The following is a 15724-nucleotide window of genomic DNA, read 5'->3' on the forward strand; positions in this document are numbered from 1 at the left end:
AAGAGTGTTTGACCTTTGTGGATGGGGCCTTGGTGTCCTGAGCAGCAGCTCTTGGGCAGAGAATCAACCAGAGTAAATAAAGACTTAAAGAGAAACAGGAAATATTTTCTGGTTGAGGAATCCATAGACTTATCAACACATACTGTTTCTTAGAAATGTTAAGACTGACTACAAGACAAAGTCAAATACACTTTCTCTGTTTTTGGCTATACCACAAGACTTTGTTTTTACCTGAATTTAATTTTGTTGTATATAATGAACTGCTTTTTTCTATAAGACTCAAGTGTTTTCATCTTCCATGATATGTGGATAGTTTTAGAGTAACTAATTAAATAGCATGTTATTGGGTGGTAGAATAAAGTGAAGTATCTTGAGAAAACCAATGCAAACAGAGAGAAAACATACAAACTCCGCACAGAAAGTGAGAGGGGCCAATCAGCTTATCTGTAGAGGATTGGAAGAGATGGGATACTTACCCCACCAAGAGGAACAAAAGATGTTATTGGGGTGGTCATGTAAGACACAGCACACATCCACAAATCCATTTACTAAGTTACAAACAGTAAGATAGATACATATGTTGTATAGAGTTCTCTGTGAGTGGTAAAACGTATGGAATCTGAAGGGTATGTGTGCATACTGATGTGTGTCGTGTGAAACATTATCTGATGCACATATCTGTGTGCATCTTGATACACCTTTCCCCCCAATGTCACATCAACAGTGAATCACAATGAATATGGAGATGTGTGAATATAATGTATGCTGCACATCAGGCTGCCCAACATAAACCTAAACTACTATATTGTATTAAATTACTTGCCATGTATACAACACATGCCACATCCTGGTACAGACAAAGCACAAAATGCCATCAACATGGCTACACATGCAATGAAGACTGCACCTTGTATGAGCCCACATACTTTCACAGACTCCACCATGAAGGTAGGTTCATGGGTTCATACTAGGCTAACTCCCCCCGAAGGGTCATTTTAAGCCTAGACAATAACCCATCAGGATTAAACCCTATGCCTTGAGTCTATGAGGTGAAGACCTTAAACATTATGCCAAACTCACCGAGCTACTTTGTGAGAGGTAGAAAAATCTTCCATGGATTCTTGGTCAGTGTGGTAGCAGGTAGTGCTATGTTTGTACACTGACATGTTATATAGTGGCACCACAGAAACATAGGATGTGATCTTTGTACTTTTGCACTTGCAATAAGTGACACTAACTACTTACTTAGTTGCTCTTGGTGCATTGAAGTTTACCTGTCACGCGGCACAGACACTCACATTTCTACATATTTAGCATGCCAGAAATATGCCACTACAGTGGTAATTTCCTCCTCTGTTCTCTGTCTTGACACATTGGTCTGCATGGTACTAATCACTAATGTTATTCAAAATTACTGTGATGCTACGTACAGTGAAATGCCTGAAGATCGATTACATCTTGTGCTTTGTTGGGTCTTTCACAGACTAAGCATAAGGGCATGTGCCAACAATGCCATTTTCATCTACCACACTCTATACACCCTTGGCAGCGATCTTACTGGATTATCACTCATTCACACATCATCCATACATAGCACACATTTTCAAGTTCCAAACCTCCAACTAAGTTAGACAGTCCTCTGACTGCCCCCCCAAATTCGTTGAACTGCTAGACACTTCTACAACTTATGAAATAGATGGAAGAAGATATTGTCACTGGCAGAGCATGTCTTTATAAATCTCTTTTGAACACTCAAAGTTGGCAAACAATGACCATGTAAATATAGTAACTATTTCTCATAATGAATGGAAAAGGATTACCTTAAGATGATAACCCCATGTAGTGCCTAGTTGTGCATATATGTACATCCAGTTTAAAAGTCATTATTCATTTCACCAAGTCAGCCTCTAGTTTGTGGCTGGTTTCAGAAGTAAGTAGTCCATTTCACTGGGTGAAGGGTGCATAACGTCTTCAAAGGAAATTTAACCACATACCCAATTTGTCTAATAAGGATGAGGGTCTTGGAAATGCTTCCTTCATATCTGACATGGCTTAGTGGTAAATCACTTTGGCAGGGTCCTGGGTTCAAGACTTGCAAAGGCTGTTTAAAATGCTGACTCAATAATAGCATTCCTCAATTGAAGATATATTCACAATTCCTTGGGTACTAACCCACACCTGTCTTTGAAAACACTGAAACACTCCCTGACCACCAGTATCTACTCCATCATCTCTCAAAGTCACTACACACATCTGTGCCCAGCCAGCTCATTTGTCTGGCCATGAACTCTCCATACCATGTGTTTCCATACTGAAAGACCCTCAAAGATGACCCATGACCAACTGTTTCTTAAAATAATGTAAGGCTGTAATAACAACTTGTAAGACATAGCATTTTGTACATATCCTGGCAGAAAAGGTTATGAAGATCTCAAAGATGAGCCATGACCAACTGTCCCTTAAAAGAATGGAAAGCTTTATTAACAATTTGTAAGAAATGGCATTTTTGTATGTATCCTGGCAGACTCCTCCCATACCAGCTGTATGCCTCAGTTTACTGACTAGCCAATAAGTTATCATCTATTGCTAACACAGAGGAAGTGTCATCCCCTTCCTACACCATGGAGGGACAATAGTGAAATACAGAGCATATTTAGAAAGATCTGGACACTCTAAATCTCTATAATATGGGGAGGGGGTGTTCTTAGGAATGCAGTGTCATTTGCCTTGACATACAAATTTGCTAATTAATGCTATCATGCAATAAAACATGGGGTGGGATGGGCACAGAAAACTAAAGAAGGAAAATACATTTTAAGTATTATTCTCCTGCTTAACAATGACAGATGATACTTACTCCAGCTATGGACCCAGACAAACCAGTTCTCCTAAACAGGGGTGAAATGCAAGTTTATTAGCCTATAAGGGTTAGGATAGAGTTTAATACACAACTTACAAGAAAGATTGTTGCTCCATTCAAAGCCCAGCAGATGATTGAAAGATATCAGTCTCTCAGCAGCAAGGTTAACTGGGAGCAATTCATTATCCCCCACCCCGTCAACTAATCTTGCCTGATAGATCAACTACCAACACCTATTCAGTCCTTTCATTTCTGGGACACAGGGGCCAGGTACTCCTGGGGTGGAGGAGAGCCCTGCAGCCCATTTGTTCCCTCCCAGGCATCATGATATACTTTTTATACTATGGCAAGACTCAAGTAGCAGGAAACAGGCCAGCTTGCTGCTCCTGGGCTGGGTGACCTACCTGCTTCCTGTTAGGAATAGCCCACCCTTCCTTAGCTATGCCGAGCCTGCTACTGCAGTTGCCATAGGGAAAGCATGCCTCCATATGCTGTATTCTCTCTCTGTTTACTGGTGCTAAACACCATAATTACACAGACCTCTGCTGGCTTGGTCTTCACTGATTAATACCTATGTCTCCCACTAGGTTTAACCCCTATGTGGTGAGCCAAGTCACCTCCCTACCACCGTGATTGGCAAGTCAGCAGAAGGTGGTCACTCCCATCCTCCCCTGCCAGCTCCTACAAGTGCTTGAGCTGCTAATCAAATTTGTGTCACCAGTGACACAGTCATGGCTAATCCCATTCCGCCATGGAGTTGACTGGAGCAGCTCATTTTATTAACATTCAGCAATAGCCCTGAAATAGAAGCAATGGAGTAGAGAGTTTCTTTGTACAGTTGAATATGTCACACTGGGTTTCTGGTTAGTAGCAAGCAGATATCTGCAAATAATAGGCAATAAACTTCTGTACCCACCCTTATCCAACCTTTTCCAGACAGCTCTGTTTGAGATAACCTGGCTAGTGGCTCTATCACCAATATAAACAGGGAAGAGTAGAAAAAGACAATCTTGCTTGGTCCCTTTTCCAATCTGAACTGATGCAACAGAAGGCTTTTAGTGTGGATAGAGACCACTGAAGCTTGTTATGGAGACAGAACAACATGAATGAACTCACTTGGGAAGGTCACATTATCTACTACATTACAGAGGTAGGTCAAGCAGATCAATTCAAATACATTTTGTTTTTATTCTAAGTAAAGCTGTTAAAGACGTTAGTGTATACTCATCCTAATGTCAGAGCTGTGAAGTTACCTAACCATTTGCTCCCTTGAAGTTACATTTTACTATATTTAGACAAACAACTGAAAATACTTATAAGGAATGTAGTTCCTGTTAGACATGACATGGCTTCACTTAAACCAACTATATTTTTATTTCACTATCTTTGTTTTATCAAAATTGTAAAAATGGCAGTCATGCACTGCATAAGTCTTTGGTAATTGATACTCAGACAGAATTGCATGGCACTTGCCATAATGATAAAAAAATATATGCAGCTCTGTATTTATATATACTGTGGCTATATAATTTATTAACTAAAATTTAGTTAATTATGTATCCCATAATGCTTAGAGTCTAGTTTGTCAATTGGTATGGATTTTGTGAAGAGAGATGAAGTTCTTAAATTTATTCTTGCTGTGCTGCCGTAGTGTGAGCCATTAAAGTTGCTGTTTTACTGACAATGTTTATGATACCAGTGAATATGATTGAGCAACTGTATACACACATCATAACAGTGCCAGAACGGGGATTGTTTTAAATAAAAAAAAATGAATTAACACCATTCAGACCAAAAACTGTGCAAAAGATTGAAAACATTTTATTTTAACAAAAACAAGTAATATATTAAATATAATGTTAATTGGAGAAAGCATATGACAAGGTACTAAGAAAGCTGACTTGGGCATTCCTGTGGTGATTTGAAGTCCCGCAGACATTGATAGAATTAGTGCAGGCAATGTATAAGGAACTAAATGCACAAGTATGAACAATATTTGGACTCATTGATAGGTTCACAGTGGGTATGCAACGGGATTCAGCTTTTCACACTGGTGATGGACTACATTAGAAAACATTTTGGTGGCGATATATCAACAAAGTTCCTGTATGCAGAATATGTGGTATTACAGGCAGACTCTGAGCAAGAGCTTTAGCAAAGGGTAGAGTAATGGAATGTAAAACTGAAGCCACATGGGATGACACTGAGTACAGATAAGACAGTTGTAATGACAGCACATGGGGAAAATCAGAATAAGCCAAGAACTGAGATAGAAGAAAAATAGTGGATCAAGTTAACAGCTTCAAGTAAATGGGAGGGATGGTTGACTTGAAGGGAAGTCTAAATAAGGAGGTCAGATCTAGAATATGAGGAGCTGCAGCCAACTGGAACAAGTGTCACATGTAGTGTATGACAGAAGAATGCCAAAGAAATTGAAATGTAAGCTATACAAAACAGCAGTGCGACCAGTGCTACTGTATGGTACAGTAACCTGGGCAGTAGAGGCAGAGCAGCTGAAGAAGCTAAAGGTGAAGATGATGAAGTATCTCAGGTGGGTGGTAAAAATGCACATGATGAGACAGACGAAGAAGTGAGGAGATCAGGACAGAAGCAAAAGTAGCTCCGATTACCGAGAAGGTCAAAAAGAACAGATTATGGTGGTTTGGGCACGTGTGCGGGAAAGCAGAAGACAATTTGGTGAAGAAGATTTGGGAAGATAGGAAGAAGGCGAGATGGAATGAGGGCATCCTGCAAAGAGGTGGATGGACTGTGTGAGAGAAGACCTGTGACAGTCAGACATGACTGCCAAAGAAGGTAGGAGAGTGTTACTGAATAAAGAGAGAGAGACAGAGAGAGATGGTGACAGTTGACATAGCACCCTGACACCATGTAGAAAATGAGAGAAAGGGAGTTGATGATGATTAACTTATAAAGATGCCATTTTTTACCAAATATCAACCTTTTCTCTCTAGAAAAATTAATTTAGATCAGAAATGGGCCAATTTAGCCCACCCAAACCATTTAACTTTGCAATCACAAATCTATTTGCCTGACCATTATGGAGGAAGAGGTTTGTACATTTTGAATTGCAGCAAAACTGTATAAATAAAGTTAAGAAATCCAGGTAAACACTGTACCATGGAATGGACAAGGAAGGAGAAGCAATATGTTTTCTGAGTGCCAGAGTGTTACATATTAGTAAATAATGGATGTATGGCACTTGTATGAACTGTCTGCAAACTTTGCATTTGATAAAACTAAAGATGAAATAATTAGATACAGATCTGTGATTGGGATGGATGATAATGAAGCATACCTCTCAACCTTTTACTGCAAGAAATCCAGACATAGCCATAAATAATGGAGGGGACAAAGGCCAACACTCAGGGACAGATTTTATATATTGTTCTTAGCAAATTAGAAAGTTGCTAGAATAACAGATTTGCATTACCATACATTTTCTGAAGAATATGAAGTCTATAACTCAAATGTTTGTCATTATTTAGTGAATTCAGCCCTCAATGATCTGCCTGAAATCCAAACTTTCACGAGGAACAGACCAAAAATATGAGGCAAAAATATGAACAGTTGAGAGGTATGAATTGAAGAGTTTCAAATATTACAGCTAGAAGTGAATTTAACTTTGGAAAAGCAACACGATCTGCTAGGATGAACCAGTAAGAGACAGAATATTAATATGAATAACTGCCACTGATGTGCAGGAGGTGAAATGCAGAGAAAATGACAAATTCAATAAAAAGTATGATATTGGCCACAACAAGCATGTGCATAAGAACCAGAGTGAATACATGCTGGGTAAATGTGCAAAGGGCAATCGTTTTCATGCTGAGTCAGAGCAGTGTGTTGCATGTCACAGAAGGTGTAAGAAATGCAACACGTGTGACTTTTTGCTGTCTGTAAATATAAGTCAATTAAATAGTCACTGAAAATAAGATTGAGAAAAGTGTTCATTAAATTGTTTTCCCACGTTCTGTGACTACTATTCCAGTGAATCAGACTAGAAAATAAACCCCCCTATTTATGGAACCCCAGAAATGATAAGATTGATACAGGGGCTGATGTTACTGTGATGTTAACTGCTTCTTACAGAAGCCTCTCAAACATCCCATAGTTGCATAAAATAGAGATGGAAACACATAGCTCTGCAGGTAAACTCGGATGCACTGGGAGATTACTAGCCATGTCCGAGAAGACAGGGTATAAGTTCTAGGTTTATGTACTGAATAGCTCAGAGCTCTGGTTTGTGAGTTGGGAATGACTACCTGTATAAACTAAACAAGTGTGTATGTCTTTGGTAAAGCTGGTCTGCTTTACTCTGAACCAGTACAAATAAAATTAAGGCCAAATGCTTACTAATATGTCTTGTCCATACCCAGAATAATTTCCAGTGCTATTCCCTATACTGACCAAAGCAGTGACTGAATTTGAATGCAAGCACTTAGTGTGATTGAAAATGTAATGAAACAAGTGAGTGGTGTGCTTAAGTGGTCTAAGAAAAATGGCGATACATATATACATATTGACATGAAAAGGCTAAATAAAGCAGTCATTTGAAGAAGTTTTTTTTTTTCTGCCAACCCTTGAAGACACTGCCCCTAAGCTGACAGTAGCCAAGGTGTCCTCTCAATTAGCTGCTTCAAGTGAGTTTTGGCAAATACCTTTTGAGAAAGATATCTAAATGTTCACTACTTGCATTACTCCCACTGGAATGCACTTTTTTAAGTATACTTTTTTGGTATAACTTCATCACCAGAGATATTTCAACTTGAGATGAATAATTTGCTGAAAGGGCATGAAGGTGTTGTTGCTATGAACAATGCACTAGTGTTTGGTCCTGATAAAGAGATACATGATTCAAAATGGAAGCAGTGCTCTTAACCATTAGGAATTCAGGTTTAAATTAAACAAAGGCAAATGATTTGGGAAGTCTAAGATTCTGGATTTTGGTCACAGCATAACAGCTAATGGAATCTATCCAGATTCAAGCAATGTCAGAGCATCAACTGATGAAGAATCCAAATGAGCTATGACAGGCCTAAAGCATAATAAATTTCTCAAGCAAATATGTACCAATTTTGTCTACAGTGCTATCTATCAAAGTAAAAGAAATGACATTACAAAACCAGCAGTAGTGAGTGTTGATGCAAGCAGCTGTGGCCTAGGTGCTGCATTGCTTTAGATGGATGGACAAGTGCTATGACCAGTAGCTTATTGTTCCAGGACTCTAGCCGATGATGAATAGAAAAATTGAGACAGAGTTACTTGCAGGATTGTTGCTTTGAAAGAGGTTCTCTAGGTACCCACTGGGGCTAGAGAATTTCCAACTACAGGATGATCAAAAACATTAGTTCCACTAATTGATTTCTACAATTTGGGGACATTGCCAACTAGATGCCAAAAGTTACTTATGAATCTGAGATGTTTCAGTGTCAGAGAAAATCATGTGCCTACAAAGTACTTAATTGTGGCTGACAATTTATACAAAGATCAAATATTTGACCAGAAATAGTCAGATACTGCAGAAGATACTTCTGCCTATGGGCCGAGCATCAATGTAACTTGACCAGTGATTACAAAACAAACTACTAAAAATAACAGTGATTTACTGACAGTCATCATATTTGTCATGGGTGGATGGCCTTACCATTGGACACAGACCAAGCATCTAATGCACAAATATTACACCCTCAGAACATAGTTGCCTCAACATGATGGTTTGCTACTGTGCAAAGACAGAATAGCTGTGCCCTCTTCATAACACACCAAAGTATTAAATCAAATACACAAAGGACACCAAGGTGAAAGAGACAACATGTCTGTTTGGTAGTCCAACAAAAACATGGACATTGCAGCTTATGTCAAATTGGCAGTTCTGCATAATCCATAAACCATCCCAAAGTAGACAGCCATTACTACTGAATGCTTTACCACAAGGACTTTAACAGTAAATAACTGCTGACTTATGTGAGTTTGATGGTGAAAGCTACTTAGTTGTAATTATTACTGTCCACACACAGAGATATTGCATATACACACCATGAATAGCCAACAAATCAATGCAAGATTTAAATCCATATTTGCTAGATATGGGCTACTAATGGAACTGATTACAGACAATGGTATGCAGTTTGCAACAACTGAATTCCAGCAATTTGCTGAGGACTATGGTACAATATATACTATATCAAGTCATCAGTATCCACAGTCCAATGCAGCTGCTGAGAGAGCAGTCCAAACTTACCATAAGGTCCTGAAACAACCAGATTCTCACAGAGTTTTCATCTCCAATCATGTTGCTCTATACACAGTGCCACTGTTGCAAGTTTAGCTAATATTTTGGAGAAAATTAGGACTAATCTGCCAATGCTGGACTCCAAACTTTAACCAACAATTATTCATATGAATCTGTCAGAGAGAATATCAAAGAGCCAAGCCTTTTACAAACAATTTTGCAACACATGAGAGTCCAACCATGCACTACCTGCCCAATAAACAGGCCAAGAAATGTACCTTACATTGTAAAGGGAAAGATAAGTCAGAAAAAGCCGGTGTTGCAGTACAAAAAAGCAAGCAAACAAGGTCATAACATGGTACAAGCCAAATTTAGTCCCATAGTTAGATGCAACTGGAAACACATACAGGCTATTCCTGAAAGAGACATTGAGCAAGGGATGATGAGGTCCTTAGCCAATCAGAGTGTTCTTATTTATTTGAAGGCTGTACCACAACCTGCTGTTCAAGGCAGCTGAAAGTCTTAAATCCAAAAGTATATTCCAACTGTTAGGGATGACACCTTTTCAAATGGCCAAAGTAGGACATTTTCAATACAAACATCAGATTTTACAGGCCGACACACACCTATGGTCAGTACAAAGGATATAACTTATCATTTTTGCCTAAATAAAAGCTTATTCTTGTAGCATTTTAGTTGCTTATTCTGTTTCTTATAACATTTAGGTATTTTAGATACAGAATAACTGTTTTATGTAACTATTACATAAAATATAGGAAATTATTTTGTCCTAAAATCTCAGGACATTTGCCAGTTTTTAAATTTTTTGTCAGGACACAACTGCCCAAAGAGGGACTGTCCCTCGCAAAGTGGGACAGGTGGTAATTCTACCAACTGTGTACTGTTGATCTGAGTGTGACGGTACCTAATTCTGCCCAGACTGTTTAATTGAGAATCACTGGACAAAATTCTAAGCATTTTAATTGTTTGTCTAACCATTCTTCTTCTGGGGGTTCCAGGCCTTTACCCATCACTTGAGTTAGTTGTGAAGTTTTGCTTCCCAATAAGATACCATGAATGCAGTTAAATTTGGTGGATAAATAAGTGACTGATTTCTTTTGTCTCATGTATCACCATGAATGAACTGCTGCTAAATATTATTGACTAGCTAAAATAGTGCTATTTCATATGTAATTGCTTGTTTAATATGTGAAACTGTTTTAGAGCATCTGAGCAGTCTAATATAATTCAGCAATACTAAATTAAATATGTGTGCTGTTATTGCATCATAATTATGTACCATAGTTTTAGAGAGAGTTCTCTCTCTTATTACTCAGAAGATGTAATGCTAAAAAGTACATGCAGTTCTATACTTGTTTATATCGTAACTTAAAACCAGTATCTCAGAATATTTAGTGTCTTGTTTGCCAATATTGAGTTCGTAATGAGAAAAGAAGCTGTTAACATCCTTCCCTCGTGTTGCCATTTTATGCCATACATGTTGTTTTACTTCAAATGCAAGTGCTTCCTGATGTTATTTAAGCTACAAACAGAGATAACTAGGTAACCACAGGTATGCATTATGATTCATGCTGTACCAGTATCCATTATTGAGTTCTTCATCTCTTAGCTGTTACTTTATAAATAACTTCTATATACACAAAGATCATTACTAATTTTTGGTTTAAGTTATTTAAATTATACATATACCATGATGCTTCTGTACCAATTATTTTTTCTCTGTTATATTACTGCCTAACGTCTGGATCTTTTCTCCTTAGGTTCCCCTGAAGACAGTATCTGCCCACTGGGGCCACTTCCTCACCAATATATAAATACACGAATGAACAAGTAAACAAGTAACTATACAGAATCAGTGACATGCCAGAATGGACATACAGAATCAGTGACATGCCAGAATGGACATGCAGAATCTGTCACATGCCAGAATGCACATACAGAATCAGTCACATGCCAGAATGGACATACAGAGTCAGTCGCATGCCAGAATGGACATACAGCCTGCACTGAGCTTCTTCCTAATGTCCTATTGCTATTTGTGTTCAGAGGGTGAGTAACTGCTGCTGAATTTTGATCCATTTATTCAACTGATTTATACTTGTCTTTGCTGAAAGTATTATACATGAGCTGCTGATAGGTCAGACTAACAGTTCAGGAAAAAGAAAAAAGAAAAGAAATGCTCAGGGGTAAGAATTAAAATGTATAATTTCAAAAATGTAGATAGAACCATTAGTTGATTTTCTGTTCTATGTTCTTCAGTGGAATTCAGAACTGAGTTTGAAAAGAGTTATCATGTTTGTCAGCTTGTCATTTTTAGTCAGTCGATTCACTTACACAGGTGGGTAACTTTTAAACCAGCCACAATATCATCACATGTGTTATTTAAATTTATGCAAAGCCTTTCTTGTCTCTGTGTCTCTCCCACTGTGTGGATTTACCAGTATTTCCTTTATTATGTGAACATGGCTTGTTTCCTACCTAGTGAAAGCAAACAACCGATGATTTTAAATGCCTCATGCATGATACTGTTTAAAACCAACCATGAAAAGCAATCCACATCTGCAGTGATCACATAACATTAGCGTATAATTTAGCATATACCAGAGACACCAGTGTATCTCTATCACTAGTGCACCCATCTAGTCTGACACAAATAAAATATCCACAAGTACACATCATGTCATGTGCATGTCTGACTTTGTGCTGCTTGTAGCAGTGGAACCATGAGGGAGCCATTAGGTAGGTAAAACCAAAAGAAAGCTGTGTGTTACAATGAGACAGAATAATTGAAAGCTTTAAGTAACACTGGAGGTAAAATAATAGTAGAATAAGATGAAGTGGTACTCACAGAAGCTTGGTTTATTGAACCGTGATTTATCAAACAAAATTAATTAAAATTAATGACAAAAAGAAAACACCATTATGTATCATAAAAAGAAAACATGTATTTTAGGGGTCTATAACCTTCTTCTGATCACTTCATGTCATCTGTGTCCTACACCATTTTACTTCCATATTATAACTGAATTTACACTGCCATGGGAGAATCTCTTTTACATTATTACTATGTACTATTGTGCTCAATGGAGAGTGCTCAATGAATGCCAGTTATATGACTCTGTGTTTAGCAAATCATTGCATAACCATTGATAACGTGCCTTTGTGTAAGAATGTCTATTTTGAGATTCATCTCTAGCCTGCCATGAATTTTATAATGCATGTACTATTCATGGAAAGAAAAGAAAGCCTGGGTTGCAATATGCTTCTTTGCTTACTGAAAATTACTATTGATACCACTACTGAATAAAAATGTATTTGGTCAGCAGGAATATCTCAGCTCCTCATCAATATCTAATCACTTAACTGGAATGTTGTAACTTTGTTGAGAGTACATGCTATTTATTTTTTACTAAATTTTAAATTTCTCATTCACTGATAAATAACTAAAAGACACTGGAACATTGCCTCCTTTTTTTTGTGCATCTTCACTGCAGATAGTTTCTTAAGATGGGCCACTAAACATTATGGCCAAGTGGCCAGGCATTATAAGTTTATGTCTGGTCTTGTGCCATACTAAATAGATATTTTTGGCTAAATTCTAGAACTTAAGCTTACTTAATATTCCTTTTTACATCAAACTTATTTTTATTAGTATGTCCAGTCTGCAAACTCAAAAGTGTATTGCAAACATTTAAATGCAGTTTTCTACAAAAAGCTAGTTATCAAGGTTTGTGTCTGCCAAGTAACTGAGCCAGTAATCCCCTGTACATAGAACTGCTGGTTACCTTTATTTTCTCATCTAGTACATCTTGGGTGAAGACTTTCACTGTTTCTTTTGTGATCTCATTGGTGTCAAACTTGTAGGTCTTTACCGTGGTGATGTTGATGTAGCGAACTGTGGGGGCATCTTCTTTTTTCAGACCAAAATAAGTCATTACATGATCAACATTCCCATTGATGTCAATTACTATAAACAATACCTGAAAACATAAGAAGAAGAAAAAAAGAAAATGTTAGATCTCTCTGTAAAACGCATAGATATCTGAAGAAATGGCTACTTTTGATAACACTCTGTCCCTCAAACATAGCAACAGCTTTTGGTTATGCTGTTTGATGACAAAAACATACACATGCAAAATGAACATTTTTTTCAACACCAGTGTTGAAATTATCAGGTACACTTTTTTAAGTTATTTTGGTCCTCATATGATTCCCACCATTTCTCCCCCAGCATGACACCCTATAGCATGGGGAATGCTTCCCCTTTTTTAGACAGAAGATGTTATCAACAACTGCATCATAATTTCTTGACAGTGGCCAGGCCAGCAAGAACTAGTTGCTATCTGGCTGTTGCAAATAGCCAGCTGTGAAGGATTATTTTTTGTGCAGCTAATGTTTCCCCGTTTTATGAGTATGAGCTACAGCTAATCAGGTTTGCTTTCACATGAATGCATGCACACTGACTCTTGTTGAACTATATTCTTTTGAGGCTTCTTAATTTTAGGACCCTGTTCCTTGGTCTATACTAGCAGCTATGCCTATTATAGTAGTTTCCTTGTATTTCTACTTCTGAGGTGGGACTCTTGCAATAACTTCTCACTCCAGCCTCATGTGGTCAGGGTTTACTGTCTCCAGGGTCAGTAACTGAATCTTTGTATTTCACATCTCAGACAGTATTCCATCCCTCTGCCCCACAGAATCAGCTAATGAGGTAGAAAGTGGCAGTCACTAAAGTGCTCTACAATGAGCTACTACAAGAAAAATCTTAGTCAACTGCTCTCTGACTGGGAGACACTTGCTTTTTCTCCAGTAGTATATGTCAATATTTCAGTTTCACATTCAAGCAATGTAACAATGAATGTCAGTCTCTCTGAAGAATCACATGTGAGCTAGCCTATGTTCAAATTCCAGCAGCCATAAAATGAAGAGAAGAAGGATATATATCTGTAACAATCATTCTATTAATCAGACAAGTATCTACAAAAATGAGGGACAGATTCAGAAACAATTTATGCTGAGTGGAGCTTAGAACAATAATTTGTAACCATTTATGATTTAAGTAAAATGCATTGTGAAAAGCCTAGGTTAGTAGAATCGACCATGTTTACATCACACATAGTCACTTACAAATGTGGAACTAACTGAGGAAACTGAAAGAACACAACACATATATAAAGTGGAAATAAAAACTGGCAAAGTGAGTCAGTGGAAAAAAAAAAAGTTACAGCTATATACATCCACGACTGAAAGAAATATAACTTCACATACTACGGGATAATACTCCCAAGAAATACCTGAATATGTGCTGGTGGGAGCAAATTCCCATTAGAGTACCCTGGGCAAATGGTGTATTATCCTGGAAGTGGCTGGCTCTATTTTGGCTCTCCTCTATAGAGGATGCCATGCAGCCTCTGTCTGGGGTTCAGACATCTATTGCTTGGTTCACTAGGTCATGTTGTGCTGCCACCTATATATGTATAGAATACAATAATATCATGTATATGTCTTAAGTTTTTACCATATATATATATATACTGTAACAAAGCAAGCATTTTTAATCCCACCCAGCCTCTGTGCATTCAAGCAACACTGTCACCAAACCACCTTGAGATGTACCACAACATCTGGTGTAAAAGACAGTACTATGCTATGCTGACATACATCATCTGCATTAATTTTCTGGTGCTGACACAGTAGTGTCACATACCTCTCAACCGTTCAGATTTCTGGAGAATACCCAGATTTTTCCCTCATATTTTTGGTCTGTTTCTCATAAAATGTGTGTTTTTTTCTGGCAAATCACAGAGGACTACATTTACTAAATAATGGTAGGCATTTGAATTTCAGACTTTTTATCCCTCTGAAAATGCACACTAACACAAAACCTGTAATCCTAACAACTTTCGAAGTTTATAAGAGCAATATTTAAAATCTATTCCTACTTCTGGCTGTCCCCCCCCCCCCCCCCCAGATTTTTGACTTTGTCTAGATTTCTTGTGCTAAGGGGTTGAGAAGTATGTAGTGTAATATCCTGGGGTGGGGGTGTGGGGATGATGCTTAACATGTGAGATGGCTGTAAAAGACCCCACAGTACTTGTCAAAAGAGAAGTGAACTCCCCTAGTGTCCTCTTCAAGCTGCACCTAATAAGAATGAATACTACCTCAGGTTTACACTGTAAGTAAGCCATACCTAGTGGGACAAACCTGGTCAAGAAAACATAATAAATATTTGAGGAAAGTATATATAATAAGGCAGATTTCAGATCTGTTAGCAATAAATATGCTTTGTTTTACCTCCAGAAATGGTCTTTCCTTTTCTAGCTACACTGCAATTCAAAATTAAAAACAAACAGCTGTTTTTCCTTATCCTATTGTGTTGCACAACATGAACTTGTGATGAGCCTTATTAACAAAGAATGTCTCTGAATTACAGTGTGAACAGAAGCTATGTAGTGATGAGTGCAGAGTAACTATACCCTGTGATATGTAAAGTATGGCACAAACATCCACAGACAGACCCCAGCAGTTAAGAATACCTGTAAGCATATTCAACATGTGGCTAATCTTTTGCTGTGCTGCCACATTGGATT

General features: G+C 37.9%; 1 protein-coding gene across 1 annotated transcript in view; it reads right to left on the reverse strand.

Annotated features, from left to right (window-relative positions):
• LOC122816166 (protein disulfide-isomerase A2-like) overlaps positions 1 to 15724 on the reverse strand; it is a 209249-nt gene that overhangs the window by 66768 nt on the left and 126757 nt on the right. Inside the window, exon 7 of the mRNA XM_044088919.1 lies at positions 12920 to 13114. Coding sequence (XP_043944854.1) covers positions 12920 to 13114 — 195 coding nt within the window. The remainder of the gene's footprint in view (positions 1 to 12919; positions 13115 to 15724) is intronic.

This window comes from Protopterus annectens, chromosome 12.part0 (assembly GCF_019279795.1).
Source record: "Protopterus annectens isolate FY-2018-M chromosome 12.part0, PAN1.0, whole genome shotgun sequence".
Lineage (NCBI taxonomy): Eukaryota > Metazoa > Chordata > Ceratodontiformes > Protopteridae > Protopterus > Protopterus annectens.